Source organism: Chanodichthys erythropterus, chromosome 6, assembly GCF_024489055.1.
Source record: "Chanodichthys erythropterus isolate Z2021 chromosome 6, ASM2448905v1, whole genome shotgun sequence".
NCBI lineage: Eukaryota > Metazoa > Chordata > Actinopteri > Cypriniformes > Xenocyprididae > Chanodichthys > Chanodichthys erythropterus.
This window is the reverse complement of record NC_090226.1, coordinates 15720532-15743064: the sequence shown is the minus strand read 5'-3', so window position 1 is coordinate 15743064 and position 22533 is coordinate 15720532. Positions and strand designations below refer to the sequence as shown.

At 36.0% G+C, this 22533-nt stretch overlaps 2 protein-coding genes and 1 long non-coding RNA gene across 3 annotated transcripts; 1 reads left to right on the top strand and 2 right to left on the bottom strand.

Moving 5' to 3' along the window:
- Positions 1-2233: 2233 nt before the first annotated feature.
- fmoda (fibromodulin a) lies at positions 2234-4647 on the bottom strand. The gene is made up of 2 exons (XM_067388241.1): positions 3746-4647; positions 2234-2407 (listed from the first exon to the last, which is right to left on the bottom strand). The coding sequence occupies exons 1-2, from the start codon at positions 4626-4628 to the stop codon at positions 2256-2258; spliced, it is 1035 nt and encodes a 344-aa protein (XP_067244342.1). The 5' UTR covers positions 4629-4647; the 3' UTR covers positions 2234-2255.
- Positions 4648-6159: 1512 nt separating this feature from the next.
- On the bottom strand, positions 6160-21085 carry LOC137021115 (uncharacterized). Its single transcript, XR_010895277.1, has 4 exons — positions 20965-21085; positions 11063-11135; positions 9948-10064; positions 6160-6424 (listed from the first exon to the last, which is right to left on the bottom strand). It is a non-coding gene; the product is annotated as an uncharacterized lncRNA (long non-coding RNA).
- Positions 14351-22104, top strand: zgc:113307 (uncharacterized protein LOC553753 homolog). Its single transcript, XM_067387331.1, has 4 exons — positions 14351-14447; positions 14840-15473; positions 16681-16998; positions 21953-22104. The coding sequence occupies exons 2-4, from the start codon at positions 14852-14854 to the stop codon at positions 22102-22104; spliced, it is 1092 nt and encodes a 363-aa protein (XP_067243432.1). The 5' UTR covers positions 14351-14447; positions 14840-14851.
- The last annotated feature ends 429 nt before the right edge of the window (positions 22105-22533 follow it).

Here is a 22533-nt window from a genome sequence, read left to right as displayed (position 1 = left end):
GTAGGTGTCTGAATAAACTTTGGTTTGATATGTAATATATATATATATATATATACACACATATATATATATATATATATATATATATATATATATATATATATATATATATATATATATATATATATATATATATATATATATATAAAAATCAAAGTTAGACAGCATCTTGCTGGTGGTTTCCAATATGCAGTGACTTTGATAAAAAGAAAGTAAGCTATACTCTAAAAATGTTAAGATCATAAACATAGAAATATTACAAATGAAGAGCATGAGTCACACATTTGAACTGTTGCAGGACAGCATACTCCCTATTACACACTTACTAATGTCACAATATGATGTCATTGCCCTATTGTCACAAACACATGGTGACTCAAACTAAACAAAACAACATCATTAAGCCCAAAACGTTCTCAAATCTGTGTAATGTGACAATAATTCCCAATGACCTGCAGGCTAGTAACACATGACTTGCAAATTGAATTACATTAATATGTGACTGATTCATGGCAGTATAGCACAAAAAGCCACATTCTCCTAACTGTCCATTTTCTTTGAAGGTTACTTCCTTGATTTGGGTCTAAATCTGTCTAAATGTTCTGCATTCAAAATTTGTCCAAATGTTCTGCAACATCAACATTTCAAAGATGTGTCGATATATAATTAAGATTAATAGCAATAAACTGATCATTAGAAATTAATACGAAAAAGAAATCAAAAGAATGTTAAACTTAAAGGGTTAGTTCACCCAAAAGTGAAAATAATGTAATTTATTACTCACCCTCATGTCATTCCACACCCGTAAGACCTTTGTTCACCTTCGGAACACGAATGAAGATATTTTTGATGAAATCTGATGGCTCAGTGAGGCCTCTATTGCCAGACGAGAAAACTGTTTGCGCACGAAAAAAACAAAATAACGACTTTTCAAAAAAATAAAAAATAAATTGGCAGTCACTAGATATTGTTGAAAAGTCGTTATTTCGGGTTTTTTTTTTTTTTTTGGTGCACAAAAAGAATTTTTGTTGCTTTATAATATTAAGGTAGAACCATTAAAGTCACATGAACTGTTATAAATATGTCTTTAGTACCTTTCTGGATTTTGAGAGGTTCAGTGATATTGCTGGCATAGAGACCCCACTGAGCCATCAGATTTCATCAAAAATATCTTAATTTGTGTTCCGAAGATGAACAAAGGTCTTACGGGTGTGGAACGACATGAAGGTGAGTAATAAATGAACTAACCCTTTAAATGGTGACTTAAAGGTAACATGAGACTATGTGTGTTATAGTCTATGACATTAGTATCAGACAAAGTGAATTAGCACTTTGTGTGCTGTCATTTATTGAACAGAAATATGGTTTTACAATAACTTCAGGTTTGGACAGAACATATTAGGCCAATTTAGATATAAAGATATGAAAGTTGATACAGAGAACTAGTGAAATATGATTTGTTTGCATATATATTATACTCAGAAAAAAACATTTAAAACAACATAATATGTTTTATTGAGCCACGTGAAAGGTCTACAAGCATGTTTAAACACTAGAAACTTAGTCATTTTTTATTATTAACTCACATGCAATATATTTGCTCTTAAAACAACAATTCAAAGTTTGTTCTTTCCCCTCTTTCAGATGTGAATATGGGAGAGATTACTGATTTAAAGGGTTTTTCTTTCCTTTTCCTGTGATTAAATCATACCAGATAACACATTATAGAACAAGTTAGATGGATGTAATCAAGTAAGATCTTCTGTTCTCAGTTCTATTCTTCTGTCTCACATGTAGAATAAATACTCACAGCATTGTTCAAACTCCTTTCCTGAAGAGACATGAATCCAGGTTGCACAAACCTAAAGTAAATCAAATGTGCATCAAACAAAATATCAAACTGTAAAGTTGATTTTAGTGCTGCCAATAGTGTCATAACCAACAGACAAGCACACAATCATAAAGTAAAAGCACAGAAAAGCATGAATGGCTATGTGGCTTTTGAGTGGCTTCACATACCTTTACAGAGGATCTCCGTTTCCTATCTAAATCTCTCAATTTCCTTTTTTCCCCCCCATTTCTGTATTTGTATTACTCTCTAAAGTCCACAGGAAATTAGATTCCTCTCATACAAAATCCCAAGGCACTATGAATTTCCCTACTATAAAAATGTACATCAATGCAATGTTATGTCACTTTGAGATAATAATGTTGGAGGGGGAACAAAAGAGCCCCCTGCTGATTGGTCAGTGCCATTACACAGCAATATCAGAGGCCAGGCGAAGGCACAGGGCAGCATCAGAGGGCATGTCTCCAGCACTGATCTCATTTCCTTCCAGCCTCAAGACTCTCAGCTTGGAGAAGTTCATAACATCCACCACACTGCAGAAACTGCCCAATGTAAACTCTGAAACAAATGGAAAACACTCAAGTTTTATATACAGTTTCAACATATATGTCACGAGCATGGGCATTGGATTAAAATAACTAAGACACTGAATTGCAATGAAAGTTTACTTAAGTTTAGCCTTAAAAATATCAGACTACCTTAAATAGCCTAAGATAAATTTGCACAAGAAAGTCTGTTTTCACACAAAGGTGTCTTGTTTAAGGATGTTTAGAATGTTTTTAATGAAAAACAGTAACAAAACTTAAGAAATGATCTTTGCAGTATGTCACAATTACGTTCTGTTTCTCCGTCTTGTTTAGTTTTAGTCATAGTTTTCATGTTTCAAATAATTTTCATTGTCTGTTTTGCCTAAGTTCTAGTCATTAATCTGTTGTCATGGATTCTAATTAGGGTATGTTTACACAACAACTATGTACTAAAAACGGAAAAATATTTTCTTAGCGTTTTTCAAGCATAGACAACATTGTCACAACGATCCCCATTCACACAGATCTGCAAAAATGATTAAAAATGCTGTATTCTGCATGCCAGGCCAGTAGTTGGCGATGTCACTTTGTAAAGAAACATTACGGGTCTACAGACTGAAGACATAATACGCATGCACATGATGACACCGTTTTCACAAATTCACGTTTTTGTAGTTTACACGGAAACAATAACGGTATCTTTTTCAAAAACTTGCAATTTGAATTTCGTTTTCAAAAGTTTGCATTTTCAGGCCCCCAAAATGCCTTTGTTGTGTAAATGAATGCCCAAAACGCATACAAATTCTTCAGTTTTTAGTTGAAAATGGTGTTGTGTAAACGGATGATACACAGGGCAACTTTTTGAGCAATGTTGCCGAATGATGTTGCTTAGACACTTTCCCATTGAGAATGGGCAACAAATTTCTATCTGGATACTTTAGATTGAAACTTGTTGCTTATTCTCAATGGGAAAATGCCCAAGCCCTGTGTATCATCATCTTTAGTCTTCACCTCTTCCCTGTTCTGTTAATCATCATCCTCTGTGTATTTAAGCCTTCTGTCATCCTCAGTTCTTGGTCTTGTGTTCTGTCAAGAGAGTCTTTTGTTAACGTTACATGGATTGTAGTGTTTTAGTTCCCAGTGTTTGTTAAAGAATTACATCTCAAGCATCGTCTTTGGATTATCTACACAAGCCATTCCTGACAAAAGTTTAGTCCAGTCAAGAAATATGATCTAATTATACTTCATTAAAAAATAACACTACAGTAATTCTAATAAATAAGGTTGAAATAGTTGCATTTTATCAAGTAAATGAACAAAAAATGTCATGAAAGTGTTTAAAATATAAATATATGTAAAAGGGCTGCACCTTTGATCTGATTGGCCTGAAGATAGAGATGTTGCAGACTGGTACTAACAATCGGAATCCTCTCCAACTTGTTGAAGGACAAATCCAGCTCCACCAGACCGCTGTTGTTAAAGGTGTTTTGGGGAATGCCTTTGTTTGTGAGCTCATTGTGAGAAATACGGAAATACTGCAGGTTGGTGAACTGGCTGAGGAAGTTTGCTGGAACTTGTTCAATGGAGTTGGACTCTAGGTAAAGCTGGTGGAGCATCTCAGGAAGACCATCTGGAACCTTCTTGAGCTGGTTACTGCTCGCATCCAGCAGAGTTAACGACTTCAGACCTTTCAGGCCACCACCAATATCCTCGAGGCCATTGTTATGGAGCAAAAGTATGGTCAAATTCTCCATGCCCTCAAAAGAATTGGGGGGCATATTGCTAATTTTGTTGTGATTAAGACGAAGGTCATGTAGTGAGCGAGGTAAGTTGGATGGCACCTCGGTTAGGTTGTTGCTGTTCAGGTACAGGCGATGCAAGTTCACCAGTTTAGCAAACGCTTGCTTGCCCACTGAGTTGATGTGGTTCTCATGTAACATAACCCACACAAGGTTGGTGGCATTTCCAAAAGCATTATCTGGGACAGAGGTGATCTGATTGTGTTGCAGGTACAGATACTTCATCCGGGATGGGATGTAGGGCATTTGTTTCATGTTGCGGTTGTCACAGTACATGGCGACTGGGAAGGTTGGAGGACAGTCGCACTCCTCGGGACATTCTCCCCCGGTGTTGTCAGCCTGCAGAGAGGCATAACCATGGCTGTGCAGAGAAGAAAGCCACTGGAAGGGATCTCTGTCCTGAGCCAATGTGAACTTCAGGAGTCCCAATAGCAAGAGAGCGACTAGCCGCATTGTCACAGAAACAAGTGACTCGACAGCTGCAGAGAGAAAGAACAATTTAAAATTTATAGGATTAATTAAAATGATTATATAATTAATTACTGGCAAGCTTGCTATAAAACCAGCCACAGATGGATTGCTGGTCTTAGCTGGTTTAAGCTGGTCCAGCTGGTATCCCAGCCCAGATAAGCTGATAGTCAGCTGGTTTAGCTGGGTGCCCTGCTGAAAAAACAGCCTAAGCTATAGCTGGTCTTCCAGCATATAGTCTGGCTAGTTTTAAAGGAGGTTTTGGGCATTGTCTGACCAGCTAAAGACCAGCTTGGCCATGAACAGCTGAATACCATTTCGGACAAGACGGTTTAAACCAGCTAAGACCAACTTAGTCTAATTTAAGCAGTTTTTATTTTTTTTCAGCAGGGTGACTAGCTTGCCTTCCAGATTGTCTAACTGAAAAGTCCCGAAAATCCATCTAAAACTAGAAAACCAGATCAGGCTGGATGACCAAAACCCCTATAAAAGCAGAAAATCAGTTTAGGCTTCTTTAAAACTGTTTCACAGCCAAGAAAAGTCATAAGGTCAAAAATGGAAATGTAGATAAAGATACAGAAATTATTGTATATTAGACAAAAATGGTTCCTTCTGCAAGATAAACCTGAAGAATAGTGGCTACTGGTATTCTACAAAATGAACATGTACCCAGGCATTTAATGTTCATAATTCATGTATACACTCAGCAACACATCTGTTGGTGACAAAAGAAAGTAGTCAGTAGTGAAGGTGGAAAATGAAAACCATAAGAACAACAACAAACATTTAACCATATTCCTGCAAAGAAAATATCCCAGAAACAAACAGCAAAACAAAAACCTGTATTCAGCTAGTGTGAGCTTATTCCACTCAGTACCAAATCCAAAGAGGAACATTTCAACAAGTCTCTATTGATGCAGAGATTCAAAACAAGACAAGAAAATAAATAGCTAAATAAATAAATCTTCCAGTAACATGTTGGCAGTAGCAAACAGCATCCCACCTACCTGATCAACAAAGGCACTGCCTTCTCTTTGTCTCACTGTGAGTCCCTGTAACAATATGGAGTGACTTTGGCAAAGATTGCAAATACCCCTTCTCCCCTACAAGGTTTTTTGCCTCCACCCTCCGAAGCCCCCTCTCAAACCCTGTCCAATTACAGAAGACTTGCCTTTCTCCATCCCAAGTCCATTTTTTTCACCAGTGTTGAGTGGCTGGTCTCGATCACTCCCAGCTGTGGAACATGTTAGGGACATCTGCTTCTGCATACATCAAGCTTTTCTCGTTAAGGAGAATGCGGCCCTCACGGCGAGACTGACCAAACTATCAACAGTGCATTAGGGAGCCGTATACAACTCTACAGACTTTTCCTACTTCTGAGCCTCCCAAGAGGCACAACATACATTTTTGTTTCAGATTCAAAAAAGACATATTCATCACATTTTCCTCAGATGCAGACTTACTGATTCAAGTCATTTACCAGACAAGAAGTGGCAATGCTAACACTGCGGTCAATATTAAACATTCATCTGCCATTCAATCTCTTGTGTGTTTCATATCTCCAGGCAATCATCCTGAGGAATGTCAGGTCCTCCATCTCCTGAGAGGCCTCTCTTCTTGTGGTCTTTGATGGCTGGTTGCAGCCAGCTGGTTTTTGGTAAGAAGATCTGTGGCATGCTAAAGGTGGTGTGCTTTGGACTCAATGCAGGACCCAAAGCCAGAAAGCTTCATGTTCTGACAGCTCCTGAATATACCATCACAGCCACAGGTCTTGAGGGAGCCTACATTTTCATTTAATGTTTGAAGGGAAGGAGAACATGAAAAAACATAGGTGAGTTAGAGGGAATTGTTAATGTTTGGTTTAATGTACCAATAAGTCAACAACAAAAATTAACATTTTCAAAATCATTTTCAACCTTCCAAATGCAGTTATTGGATAAAGTGGTTGTAACTTAATTTTGTTTAATAACAATAAGAGATGATATTAATGATTTGGTAACAATTTATTTTACTGTCTCCCTGTTACACATCTTACATGTACTAAATGTGCTATAGTACAAATTATGCATAATTACAAGCAAAACCCTAAACCAAAGTAATGTTGTTATTTAGAATTACTCAATACTTATTTGGATAATTATACTGTAACAATGGCACCTTAAATGAAGTGTAACCAGTTATTATTACTATATACATCAGTACATTAAATATAATTGTAAATACAAGTTTGAATAGATATGACATTAAAGTATATTTTAGTTTCCAATTCATTCATCAGTGGACTTTTACCATATTTTAAAAGTGTATAGATGATGTACACAACAAAATCCCCAGAGTTAAATAAACTGCTCAGATTACATATGGTCCCTCTCTATATAGTGTTAAAGTAACACTGGAGCAGAGTTCACGTTAATGAGATAATTAAGCGATTAATTAAGTTATGATTGAGCATTAGTGATGAACACCTACTGTTAACCAGAATCACTGAAGAGAAACACAATAACTACAAATGACTTAATTTAAACTAATTAATTTAATTGCAATTAACATGCAAGTGACAGAAAACATTACATTCAGTTCGCACTTAAGTATTATTTGTCTAATAAGTACTCTTTTTTAAAAGTATACTAAAGTGTACTTCTTTTTCACAAGGATATGCCAGTCTACTTCAGTAAATTGCTTAACTTAGGTCTATTCAGATCAGTGAGCTAATCACCTATAAAACAACTTTAGCTAGCCAGTTTTAGCATGAATTGTGACAGAAAATTCCGGTTATATACAATGAAACAGAATGGGATTCCTCACCCCCTAGTACCCCTTCAGTCTGAACACTATTTTGATGCATGTAAAGATGATTCGATCAAATCAGCCCTCTAAAATATTATTCAAACTTTAGCTGCACGTAGCTTGACTGTCTCTAAAAAGCCTCAGGCCCAGAATGCACAGGGTCTGATCCCAGAGGGTGGTGAACTCAGCATCAGGAAACACTTTACATTCCTGCCATCTCTGTCCCTGCTCATACTGATCTCTCTCCAGCCGTGACTTAGCCTCTTTGAACTTTAGGCTGATATGTGATTTGTGTTTCAGCACACAGGGGTCAGACTACAGAGGTGACCTGAATCACTCTGAGACGTGTTTTCTTAAATTATCTTGAGTGATTACCTCATGTGTGTAAATGAAGAATGAAACTATGGTCACACTTTAGTTTGGGGAACACATATTTACTATTAACTATGACTTTTACCTCAATAAACTCCTAATTTACTGCTTATTAATAGTTAGTAAGGTAGTAGTTGTAGTGGTTAAAGGATTAGTTCACTTTAAAATGAAAATTACCCCAAGTTTTACTCTCCCTTAATACATCCTATGTGTATATGACTTTCTTCTTTCTGATGAACTAATTCGGAGTTATATTAATAAATATCCTGAGGCATAAAAGCTTTATAATGGCAATTAACGGGACCAATGAGTATGAAGCTGAAGAAAGTGCACCCATCCATTATAAAGAGACTGTCCTCCAAAAAAAAAAAAAAACTACCCTATAGGTCGTTTTTCAAGCACCTTATTACGACCTATATTTACGTTTTGAAGTCATGCGCCCTCTAGCGGGCGTAAAAATAATGACAGTATCGTGTTACGTCTGTCGTCATGAAATGACGTATGACTGTCATTACCAATCAAAATGCGTGTTCATTTAAATACAATGTTTGGACTTTTTAAACCATTTCTCCTATTTCCATTTAGCAAAACAATTTTTTTATTAACAACTACACCCACCCCACCCAGTGATGTATAGTGCATACACACTTTATGAGCACATGCGTTCCCTGGTATCGAACCCACGATCGCATGATTGCATATCATTATTGCAATGCTCTACCAACTGAGCTACGCAAAACCCAAAATATGATGCAGATAAAAGGGAACAATGCATTAAAATCAAAGTGTCCTGTTGTCGAAAGGGGCGCAATTTTAGCAAACGCTCCTATGGGTCGTATTTCATGAATTAAAATGGAAGTGTCGTGTTGTCGATAGGGGCGCCACTTTATTAAACGCTCCTATGGGTCGTATTTCAGAGAAGTGACAAACGACCTATATGGTCGTATTGGTTGGAGAACATGTTGAATATAAACGTACTTCACACGGCTCGGGGGCTTAATAAAGGCCTTCTGAAACAAAGCAATGCATTTGTATAAGAAAAATATCAATATTTAACATGATATAAAGTAAAATAACTAGCTTCCACCAGACCACCTTCCGTATTCAACTATGGAAGAAAGTATACCTGACGTTGCATCAGTTATGTTTTTTTCTGTAAGTTGAATACAGAAGGTGGTCTGGTGGAAGCTAGATATTTTACTTTATAACTTGTTAAATATGGATATTTTTCTTACACAAACACATCGCTTCGCTTCAGAAGGCCTTTATTAATCCTGGAGCCCTGTGCTGTATGTTTATAATGGATGGACTTTCTTGAGTTTCATACTTGATGGTCCTGTCATTGCCATTATAATGCTTGGATTCATCATATTTATTAATATAACTCCGACTGTGTTCATCTGAAAGAAGAAAGTCATATACACCTAGGATGTCTTCAGGGTGAGTAAAGCTTGGGCTAATTTTTATTTTAATGTGAGATAATCCTTTAGGTTTAGGTGTGGGATAGGATTAAGGGATGCAGAATATGATCATGCAGAAGGCATTAATATGTGCTTTATAAGTACTAATGAACAGTCAATATGCTATAATAGCATGCAAGCTAATAAGCAACTACTGTAGTTAATAGTGAGAGTTGGTCCCAAAACTAAAGTGTTGCCTAAAATAGTATTGATAAAGTAGAGCAAGTTATTCCGCTGAAATGTTAACCATATAATGTATAATTGTCTTATTCTAATGTCTACAGCTCTAAGCCTAAAAATGAAAATTGTGTCATTATTTATTTAGTCATTCATTGTTCCAAAACTGTATGACTTTCTTCTGTGGAACATAAAGATGTTAGAACATAGTAGATAGAAGTAAGTAGAAGTATTTCAAAAATATATTATTATTTTTTTCACATGAAGGAGATGACTGAATTTTCTTTTTTGGTGGACACATTTTATTATTATTTTTTTTTTTTTATCATTTCCACCACATCTGAAATAATGTACTGTGTTTAACAGCATTTTATAGCAGAAATTAAGGTGTTGGAATTAATATCTAACGAATAAAATGGCTTTCTCTTTTGCTAAGGCTAATTTCATAGCTAAAATCCTTAAAGGGATAGTTCACCCAAAAATGAAAATTTGATGTTTATCTGCTTACCCCCAGCGCATCAAAGATGTAGGTGACTTTGTTTCTTCAGTAGAACACAAAAGATGATTTTTAACTCCAACCGTCGCGGTCTGTCAGCCGAATAATGTGTGTAAATGGGAACTCCATCTATAAGAGTCAAAAAAACACAACAGACAAATCCAAATTAAACCCTGCAACGGTTGGAATTAAAAATCATCTTTTTTGTTCTACTGAAGAAACAAAGTCACCTACATCTTTGATGCGCTGGGGATAAGATAAACATAAAATTTTCATTTTTGGGTGACCTATCCCTTTAAGTATACTAAATACAAGCGATTACAAATATTTTCTTCATAATTTGACAAAACAAACAAACAAACAAACAAAAACAGCTGGATAGTAATGGCACTCCATAAAATATTCTGCTCACAAACAATATTTACTGTGATTTGTCTTTGTTGTTTTCACATGTCACATCTCACAGTCTTTGTGGTTACCAAAGTACACTACCTTTGGGAAAATAAATAAATAAATAAAACAAAATTGTTCATGTGATTTAAATTACATCACATAAATATTGACATAAATACTGACGTATAATTTTCACTCTGAATTTACTATTATTCTAGTAGCTAGAATTTAGCATATAATAAATTTACAACCCAAAGTACACTTTAGTGAACCTAAAGCATTGGTCAAACCCTTATAATGATTTTGTTTTATCAGAACTCTCATTTTATTATTATTTTTTAACAATTAAAGAAAAGAAAACATTCTGATGACTTTGTGTAGTGATGATGTTTAGTTTGAGATATAGCTCCCTCTAGGCATCAGTTTAGGGAAAAGCATGTGATTCTGCAGCCAAAACATGAGTCATATTCACAGGCAGATGATCTCAATAGGAAATAACTGATCATAACCATACATACAGACTGGAATTAATCAACAGGCTTTATCAAAGCTTTCAAAGTAACATGAAGTATAGATCCATGAAACAAGACCTTGAGAGAAATGAAAAACACAGGCTTCTTTACCACAGGCAACACTCAAACTGTAAATCGCTCATAAGGCATTTGCACTTGAATGCATTAGCTCTGAAATGCAAGGCAACAGAAATATCTTGTTCTGTGAACTGATCGTCTTACCAGCTCTGTAACATCTCCTCCAGCTTGCCTGTCCTGTGCCTATGGCTTGGCATGACTCTGCTACAGCAGTCTGCTAACCACAAAACAGTCACAAAGACTTCAGTCATAACGTGCCAAGAGAAAAAGAGCACACACGACTGGAACTCATGAAAATGCAAACACAGACCACAGTGAACACATGTAAGCAGTGTTTTGACTGGATGTACAGTTAGTATACAGAGAATGTATGCTGACTGGAGAACATGAGTGGAATTATGGATGTATGCTCTAAATATACTGAATGAGATCAAGACATTGATAAATTTAACCCTACATAATTTAGAAATACATTTAAATACATGCAGTTATGCTATAAAGTGTATCCCTCTATTATAAGAAATGTGTTAACAAAACTATTTCGCTGTATCATGGATGTGAAGAACATTTTTTTTCTTCTTGTGGTCAGTACATTTCCAAAAAACACTGGAAGGTTCTTCATTTCCTTCTGTTTAAATGGAAAATAAATTTGGCAGCCACGGGCAGACTACAGTGTTTCAAAGAACAGAATAACATAAACACCCCTTTCAAAAACACTCCAGCTCAGGCTCAAAGCAATACTTACACAGTTAAGTCAGTGTTTTTCAAAAACTACATGTCTAGCCTTTAAAGAGAGTTCAAAGGACTTCAAATCCTGAATATGGGTCAGTGACATGCCATGTTCATCTTGGTGTTTGTTTAGGAAACAAACACCAAGAAACAATATATTTATGTTTCATATATTTTAACAATTTAAAAAATATTGTGAGTTTAGGTCAAATTAGTTTATTTTTTAGTTTATTAAACATTTTATTTATTTATTTTTTCTCTTTTAATAATAAAAAAAATAATATATGATCTAATTAAAATATTACACAAATAAACATTTTGTGAAATTTCAGAACAAATGTGACCCTGGACCACAAAACCAGTCATAAGTCACACAGCTATGTGTATTTGTAGAAATATAGCCAACAATACATTGTATGGGTCAAAATTATTGACTTCTTTTTTTATGCCAAAAATCATTAGGATATTAAAGGTACAATATGTACAATTTTTGCAGTAAAATATCCAAAAACCACTAGGCTAGTGTTATATATTTTGTCCAGCTGATTACAAACAATATCTCTAATGTTTTCAACTACTTGTAAATCATGAGAAAATTCCCATTCTTAACAGTGACACGGGGCAGTGCAGTCGCCTGTCAATGACGTCAGTTCCCTTTGTTACCGCCTTTACTGACGTAGAAACCACATGACAACAGTGCCGTGGACAAATGCGGAAGTAGTGTCTAGCGTCCAGCAAACCACTTGCTTGCTTCAATCAGTTCCTTATTTACTTCTTGCACGTTTTATGGTGGATTGTGTTACTTATTTATGGTACATAATTACTGTTTACCATCTGCCGCTGGTTCTGTCGACAAGAACAGCTCCCGTAAACTCATGACCGGAAAAGCGGAAGCGGCGCCGGCGACTGTGTCATAATAAAAGTCCTGCTGCTCGTGAGGCGTGTGTTGATCAATCGCTCCAGCTCCTCGTTCAGCTCCCGCAACACTCGGTCCTACTCTGCTTCATACTACAGTAACGTTAATAATCGCATCCACGAACATGAGTCCTTCCAGACTCCAATCCCTATTCTTTTGCACCGTCCTTTGAGATGGAGACCACATGTCCCAAGTTTCCGCTCTAAAACTTGGCGTCATCAAACTACGCCTTTGTTTTGAATAGGCTTCTAGCGACCTCTAGCGGAAAAAAATATCACAAATTGTACCTTTAAGTTAAGATATTTTGTAAATGTCCTACCGTAAATATATCAAAAATGTATTTTTTTAAAGTAATATGCATTGCTAAGGACTTCATTTGGACAACTTTAAAGGTGATTTTCTCAATATTTTGATTTTTTTTTTTTTGCACCCTCAGATTCCAGATTTTCAAATAGTTGTATCTCGGACAAATATTGCCATATCCTAACAAAAATTGATCCATACATCAATGGAAAGCTTATTTATTCAGCTTTCAGATGATGTATAAATCTCAATTTCAAAAAAATTGACCCTTATGACCTGGTTTTGTGGTCCAGTGTCACAAATAAAAATATTACCGTTGTCCATACAACATTTTTGGTGAATATATTTGATAAATTATAAGTGAAAGGTTTTAAAATATATTTTAAATTGAATAAAATTTTAAATGAAGAATGTAAAATTTGTTATGTGCTTTTAATGTTAATATTTTTTTAAATGTTTTTCCTCTTTCAATAAAAAGAGAGCTTTTAAAAATATTATATAATATATATTATATATATATATATATTATAATTTTTTTTTGTTGTTGATGGAACTAAAACGAACAATAATAATAATATGATGTAATTAAAATATTAATTTAAAGCAATTAATTTAAATTAACAATAATCATAAGTATAAATAATAAGTATATAATAATATTTCATAATAGTATCATCTAAAAATCTTCTATTATATTCATAACAATATTTCTATAGGACAGGAGGTCATGCAGAACCTTTGAAATTATTATGATTGTTATGGTTGATTTGAGTGCTAGGGGGCACTCTGACTTTTCAGATGTTCATAGACCAAAACATTGTCTCATCCCTATGGAAGGACTTTGAAGTGTTGGACTAAAGCTATCTTAACTAAACCACTCTCTCTCCCCCGCTTTTCTTCTCTCCTGCTCTCTCATAGACGAACAGGGTCTGTTTGGCTCCCCAGGCCCCCTCCAACTGTCTGACTGTAACCATTGCTCTCTGTGTTATAGATGTTCCAGAGCTGACTGTTGTGCAGAGCATGTCTGCAAAGAGAAAATATACTGCTTTCAAAAATACTGCTCTTTCCCACTGGCTCAATGACGTGATATTACAGTTCATCAGTCAGCGGCCTGAGGTCATTTATGTAACAGTATATGGTTTGCATAAGCATTAACATATGATTCAACATCAGTTGTACATTACACATAATCAAGCTTTGAAGAAATAAGTCACAATCAGTCAACAACATGATTTCTATCCACACATTATGTTATGTGCATTAAATGCAAAAGATCTTAAATCACAACAGCATTGTCTGTAAAGATTGCCCTTTCTACGCTGCCAGCACACGTTGCTGACAAATGTTGTGCAGCGGTTAGACTCCAACCATAGGCTTCCGAGACAGGTTGGAAAAAAAGGAGTGAGAAGAAGCTGTATGGAAGAAAAGGCCATCGCTGTGTGAAGAATGTTTCAGTAGCCAGTTAAAACTCTTCAGGTTGCCATTCAGTGTCCAGCGTAAACGTCTACAGGGATAGTCTCGACAAAACTACCTTTTCAGAGACTTTCCTAACTAAAATTGGCCGGGGAAGAGAGGCGAAAGGTATGCACATTCCTCTCACATATGTAGATGATGCATGTGTTTGCAATGTGACGAAAGCGAATGGAAGAAATTCATTTGGAAGTAGCATTTTTAACCAGTTTAGCCTCTTGCATGGTCACTCTTGAAAGTAGTTTAACTGTAGCTGATAATGAAAAAGATTATATAGACATTAAGTTATATTCAGCATTATTATTATTATTATTAAATAAGCAAGAATGCAAAAGCTCTGCTGGGAATTGCTGCTGTAGCTATTTTAGAGCTATCCTAAACTATCTCTAAACTGTATGTGTGAAAGCTTTTATTTATTGCTGCAAGAAGAAAAGAAGCTTCCTGGTTAGTTTGAATAATAAACTCTGTTAAGGATTATTATAGGCTGTTTGTGTTTCATCCAGGCAGGCGAACAAATGGATATCAAGTCAATTTTTTTGTTTCTCTCTGTGTGTGGGCCGACTTGGGCCTTCACGTTGGACTTTGACTATGGAGGCGTACCACTCTGGATCAACCGTTTTTTGGGAGAGCCGAGCGTGTTGACTTTGAAAGACCGGATGGACCCGGGCTGGTTTCGTGCTGTGAACGCACAAAGTTGTCCCTTGGAGTGTGACTGCCCAATTCAGTGGCCAACAGCCCTTTATTGTGACCACAGGGGCCTTAAACAGCTTCCCTCTGGCCTTCCGTCACACACACAGTACCTGTTCCTCCAAGGGAATGATATTACTTTCCTTGGAACGGGAGCGTTCGCCAATGCCACCAACTTGCGCTGGTTGATCTTGGATCACAATCAACTACTGAGTGAGCAACTCAATAATGAGTTGTTTTCCAATCTGACCCGCTTGGTAAACCTTTTTATAAACCATAATAAGCTGACAAAGGTGCCAGCCGGACTGCCTAGCGGACTCAAGCAACTGCGACTCGCATATAATCACATCGAAAAGATTTCTGCAGGTGCTTTCCAAAATTTGGGCAATTTAACAGTACTTCTGTTACAAGGCAACCGCCTGAAGATTATTGAAGAGAGTGACTTAAAAGGTATTTATTGGTTTTTTTAAATATATTTTTAACACATCTTTCAAATGATAAATGTAGAGATGATTGGTTGGCACCAATACGATGATATTTATTTTAATGTTATGGCCGATAACTGATAAACGGCCATTATACTGTATTACAGTAAACTGATATCCAATTTGTCTAAAAAAATGTTTTAATTAAACACTAAAATCAATTGTTCTAAATGCTACAGGTGAATATAGGCATCACAACATCATAAATGTACAGTATAAAAATGGATATTCATTTTGAGATTAGCTAAAGATTATATTTAGTAGTGTTAATAAATTATTAGCTTTAAAGATTAACTTTGAGTTTTTGATGATGGCAAATGTAATTTAAATGTAAAAACAGAGGAAATGACAATAATAAATAATAAGTAATAATACATTATTAAAGGTGATAGGATTTTTTCGTCGACTGAGAATCCAAAGACTGTTACTGAGTTTTTGAAATGAGCACATGCGTAAGAACAACCCCCCTCCTTCACGGCTCATTTCAAAGGAAAGCCTCCCAAAACTTGTGCGAGTATTGGAAAGTGAGTGTTTACCACCGGCATTCGCTGTGTCGTGTTAGTGGATTCATTATGTCGGACTCACCACAGGTAACTCATAATCTGCAGTTGTTACTCCTGTCTCCGGACAAAAACATTGCATGCAGCGCCTGTGGAGTGTGGAAAGTTACTGGAGCGCGTAGCTGCGCACGTCTCTCACTAGGAATGTCACGGTATAGTGACTGACAAGCCAGAGGGCCAATCCGCGCACATCTCTCACAAGGAATGTCATGGCAGTGATTGACAAGCCAGAGGGCCAATCGTTTACGCGATGATCGCATAAACGATTGGTTGATGTTTTTAAGGCCCTACCTCGCGCACAGATGATGTATATTAATATTATTACTTTCAGTGCACCTAATAAATAGTCTTTTATCAGTTAGTAAAGACAGTTTCAGGTAATATTGCAAAAATGTATAAAACAAAACATCCTCTTTAGCACCTTTAAATATCCAATAACAACAGATACTGATAAAATAAATTAATTAATAAATAAAATTAAATAAATCTCTAATATCTGATAACTGACATGAGACTAACATATTGTGCATCCCTACATAAATCATCAATAAGTATTAAAGTGAATCATTCTGTAAACTCAGCATTAACTCTATCTGTCATGTTCTTCTCCAGGTCTTGGAGGCCTCAACCTCTTGGATCTCAGTCACAACCTCCTGGATACTTTCCCCAAACATCTGCCTCCATCTATCCAGCAGCTTTACCTCTCCAACAACTCTCTGACTGGCCTGACCGAGAACAGCCTTCATGGTTTTAATGGACTCCGTTACCTACGGCTCGGACACAACAAATTGAGGAATGAAGGGCTTGAACCTGGCGCCTTTAACCTCACATCTCTGGTAGAGCTGGACCTTTCATATAACCAGCTGAAAGAAATCCCAACAGTTCCCACCACCCTTCAGTACCTCTACCTTGAGGTTAACCATATCCAAGGTGAGTTGAAGTAAGGCTCTCGTTTTACAAAAACAAAAACACTGAGGTTTATTCTTTAGCACTGCACTGAGAAAAATCATCACTGCTGAATTTCAATGTGACAGAGGAAACTTCTCAGCCCAAAAGAGTGTTTCATGCCACGTTGATCGACAGCATAACTGTGACAAGACATAAGACAGAGAACCGTATTTTTTAGGATATTGTCTCTGTGATGATGTTACATTAAAAAAAGATTCAATAAATTGCTCCAACAGAAGAGAGAGCATGACATTTAAATCTTACTGCAGATTTTCAAGAGACAAGATGTTTATAGTGGAAATAAAGCAGCGCTGACAGACTTCAGGAAACAATGGATAGGTTTTGATCTACAATATCACTTCAGTGTGGCAAACTATCTGCTTGTTAAGTCGTGACATAAGGAACGCTGTTTCTGGGTCCAAACCCCGGCTTATTTCACTTGAGAATGCCATCTCGACGGCCGTTTATGAACGCTTTTTATTCATATTAAACATTTACCATTGTAAAGTTAAACATTTAAAATACTTACAGTCTACACAACAGTCTCCGTGCTCACAGCGTTACAGACAATAATATTTTAAGAATTTATAAAAGATGTATCACTGTCTGGCCATCTGGGATTTTGATATGGAGATAAAGGTTATGATTATAATTTTTTGGTAGTATTACACCACATTGTGTGTGTATATTAGCACCGTTTGTTGTTTTCTTGTGGTATGAGATATAAAAAATGCTGGGTTAAAAACAACCCAAGTTGGGTTGAAAATGGACAAACCCAGCGATTGGGTTGTTTTAACCCAGCGGTTGGGTTAAATGTTTGCCCAACATGCTGGGCAGTTTTATTTAAACCAACTATTGTTTAAAAATTGCTATATGGCTAGCTTAAAATGAACCCAAAATAGTTGGGAAATTAAAAACCAGATGCAATTAGAGGCAACAATTATAGACAAAAGGTGAATGTTTAATTAATACGCTTTAATATTTTATTAATATACATTTAATAGTTTATTAATATAAATTTAATAATAAGCAATTTAATAAATGTTTATTGTTTAATAATTATTCATTGAACATTAATAAATGTTCATTTCCAACATACTTTGGGTTAATTTTAATTAAGCAATACAGTAATTTTTAAACAATAGTTGAGTTAAATAAATTTACCCAGCAGGTTGGGCAAACATTTAACCCTACCGCTGGGTTAAAACAACCCAATTGCTGGGTTTGTCCATTTTCAACCCAACTTGGGTTGTTTTTAACCCAGCATTTTTTAGAGTGTAGAGAGTTTGGACTCGGAAGCGCTGCCGCTTGACGTCAGACTTAACAACCGAATACAATTTCAGTTTCACTTGGGAATGTAACTGGCCATGTCGGAATTTTGGAATATGAAGCATAATTAAAGCTAGTTTGGAACTTACTGGATTCTAAGAAATTCAACAGTAAATGGTATTCTTGGAAAGTAAGTGTTCTTCTATCTTTGTCTATACATTTATTGAATATAAAAAAGTATTTCAAACAGATTTTAAAAGGTCAATACAACCTATTTGTTTCTAAACTTTCATACAAAGCTTTGTCAAACTTTGAATTTGCATTCTACTGTTAGTTCAATTTTGTATTGTGCACAAATCTGCTGAGAAAGTTGTCCCATGCCTTGTGATGCCTACACATAAAAATATTGGGCCATGAAAATTTTATCAACCCAGCTTCTCTGCTACAGTCCTAAATATCAACCAAGTGCAGAAATTATTCCAAAAACAAATCTGTCCGCTTGACTGAGAACTGCTCAAATGTTTGTGTCCTGATCAGCCGTCTTACAGAATGAGGCTATGTTCTCAAACCATATGAAATAATCCCTGGCACGAGAGAATCAACATTCAGAATCGGACGGACCATGTGAAAACGACGGAAAATATGACAGGATTTTAGAAGAGAAATAACAAACTTTCCCTCCTCTCTTGGTTTTCTTTTCCCCCTTTCTCAATCTCTAATGTGTTTGTCACAACGTGTTTGCAGACAGACACATCCTGGAGAGACACTAGGTGACTAGAAAAAGTAGGTTAGCTGAAAGAGAAGGAGGGAGAAAAGAAAGAAGGAAGGTTTGGGAACATCTGTGAATACTCCAAAAGGAATCCACATGTGCTAAAAGCACGCTCTGTTCTCTCCCCCTCCTCCTCAGCAGCACACTGAGCTCAGTTACAAGAGCTGTGCCACTGGTGAACTGTAAAGACTTCAGCAGACATTCTTTTTCTTCAGGCAGTGGTCATAATTTACTGTTTTGAACCATACAACAAAATCTCTTGCCTTTAGTAGTGGTTTACCAGCTCAAAGTGAAGTATAATATTCCAATTATTAACATACCATTATAGTCATATAAAATAGTCTATTGTTATATTATAAAGAAGTGGAGGTTAGGAAAAGATTAAACAATCTGTCAAACAACTAATTGTGATATTAATAGTGGTTTACCAGCTCAAATTGAAGTATAATATTCTAATGATTAACAAGCCACTATTCAAAATGATAAAATGGATGATTTGGTATATATATATATATATATATATATATATATATATATATATATATATATATATATATATATATATATATATATATATATATATATATATATATATATATATATATATATATATAACCTAGAAGTGGAAGGTAGGAAAAGGTTAATCAGCCTGTCATCCTGTCAGATCTACCTTCAGAAAACAATTAGAAAGAATGTAATAGAAAAAGTATTGAGAAGCCCATGCTCCAGTCTGAGGATGGCCTGTTTTTTTCACATAGATTTTCAGAAAATATGGTAATAATATTATTATTGCTGGATTGCTGGATAGAGGAGTGGAAAAACAGATACAAAAATAGTTACACACCCTAAGTGCTTTGTAAACGCATATTGATTTTCTGTTCTGAAAATAGTCTCAATGTTACCAGAGATACCTCATGGTCTTTCAGTTCATGGATTCCCCCTAAACTACAAACTTAGCATTAGCAGCTTGAACTTAGATACACAACTATGATGCTACCATCACAGTCAGTACCTAAAACAGGATGAAACAGATCATTTGAAGAGTTGCCAAGGCCGGTGCACCTGCAACTTATTTACACGTTTTGGGAAGCAGCTCTTGTTTTACGAGGGCTGTAGTTTGACTGCGGTGTGCGATCTAGTGAAGGATTGATGTCTGCTTCAAATTCTCTGAAAAGGCATGTCACATTATTCACTGAATATGTTGACCTCATTGTCTTGCTATTTCTGTCTACAGTAAACAGTGGAAGAGGTAACACAGTTATCATTTTTTCAGAACAGACACCTGAGCCAGGTTGTCAACTGGCCGCCCCGATCAGATCATCCAAATGAACCAAAGCCAACAATCCCCTGAAGAAAGCTAGCATCCAAAAATCCTCCCAAATTGATGCAAAAAAATAAATAAAAGAAAATCCCTGATTCGGGCGGTAATGACCCGGGCTGTCCCAACTGTGTGAAATCGAATGATAGGTTTTAGGGTAGAGTGGTGAGGAGTGTAAATAAATTTGGCTCTCTGACCATCATTTTGGATGGAGAAAAATATAAATTTGATTCTCTGACCATCAGTTTGGGTGTAGAAAACTATTTTTTCAGCTCTCTACATGATCACCTGCAAATGATGGAGGGTCTCATTGTTCAAGCTTCATCTAAACATTTCGATAATTTTTTATATCTTCTTCAGGCGAGCTCAAACAGCACCAACATTGTCCTCTTCACACTCTCTCAGCAGTTCTTATACTCTAAGTAGGACAGGGCTCCCCAACACATATTCAACACGCATGATATTATGCGTCATAAATTGATTGAACACCATTAATCCTTTTGTTTTTGAATTTTTTTTTTTTTTTTTTTTGCATCAATCTATCGAATATTATTGATTAATAGGCACTTCCAAAAAGAAATTAGGCACTTACAAGGACCATCCAGATGCTCAAGAAATGGATCCAGAGAAAGAGGCACAGGCTGAGTTAAGGGAATTGAGTACTCCATGACTCAAGTCCAAACCAGGTTCTGCACTGTTCATCCGTCAACTGGCCGACTCGATCAGAAACATCCAAATGGATCTCAGCCTGCTAGATAAAGTACAGGTAGCTTACTATGAAATAGTAACAAATGTAAAAATGAGTACAAATGAATAAATAATTTCTGGTAGTGATGATAATGCTACTACTGATAACACTACTGCTGCCATACTGCTTAACCAAGACAATATAATTTAAAAATATATATCAAATAAACGTATTTTTTATGTTTTTACATGTGACATGAACATTAAAGGTGCTGTAAGTATTATTGGAACAATGCTGTTGGACATTGCTGATATTTGAAATCAACCCAAAAAAAAAACAACCCCTCTCTTCATTGCTCCGCCTGCAAAACTCACACTCAATCTTAACCACACTGCTCCGAGTCGGTCTCGAACCCCGGCCCAATCGCTGCTGACGTGAGGTGAAGTAGACTTGATGAACGAACGACAAGGAAGCACAAAAAATGAACGTACAAAGTGTTCGTTTTTAGTCACAAACAGCACAGCAGCTCCAGACAATCAAAACCCAGTGTTACTCACATGAGTAGCGGGATCAAAGCAGCCTCCGCATCTGTTTTCTGGCCTTCCCATTTAGCTCTCTCCAGCGCTGGAAAGCTTTTCTAATATAAATGCGGGTCCTAAAGCACTTGCCCAGTCATAAACCTTCATTCCAGTGATATTCTTCTGAGCTCTTTTGTATTGTGTCCTATTTCTTATTTTCAATTCTCCCTCTTGCTCTCTCCTTGACCATCATACGCCCCTTAATGCTGATTGGTTAGATGTTTGTTTTTTAAAGTCCCCCTTTAAAAAAACAGTACATGCCAACTAAATTACACCAAACTGTTCTGCTATAACTTTCCTGTTCTGTCATCCAGAGTTCAACGTAAGCAGTTTCTGCAGGACAGTAGGACCCACATCATATTCACGTATGAAGATCCTGAGGCTGGACGGTAATAAATTGGAGTATCACATGCTACCTCCTGATTGGGTGTTCTGTCTACGTGTCCTCCATAACATTTATATTTGATCTAATAAAAGCAGTCATCACCATGAGCGGTTTTACATTTTCATGCTTTTAAAAGGCTTTAAAATTGCATGCAATAATATATTATATTGTAACATAATATGTGTATTTAGTCTGCATTAGAAAGCATGACAGCAGAATTAATTGCTTAGTATTCAAGGTGCTAATATTTTGAATAAACATGTTATTCAATGTGTACATTTTCTTAAAATGTTTTAATATGATTTTACTCTGGATGTGTATATGGGCAGCCATACTTTGTTTTGATGTACAATGCAAGTCTTGTGCCTTGTCCTAGTCTTCACTTCAAATGTTCTAAGGATATAATGAGAACTAGTCTGTTAAACATATGCAAATACACTAATGTTCAAAAGACTGGCGACAGGAAGTTTTTTTCAATACTTAATAGGATGCATTAAATTGATTCACTTT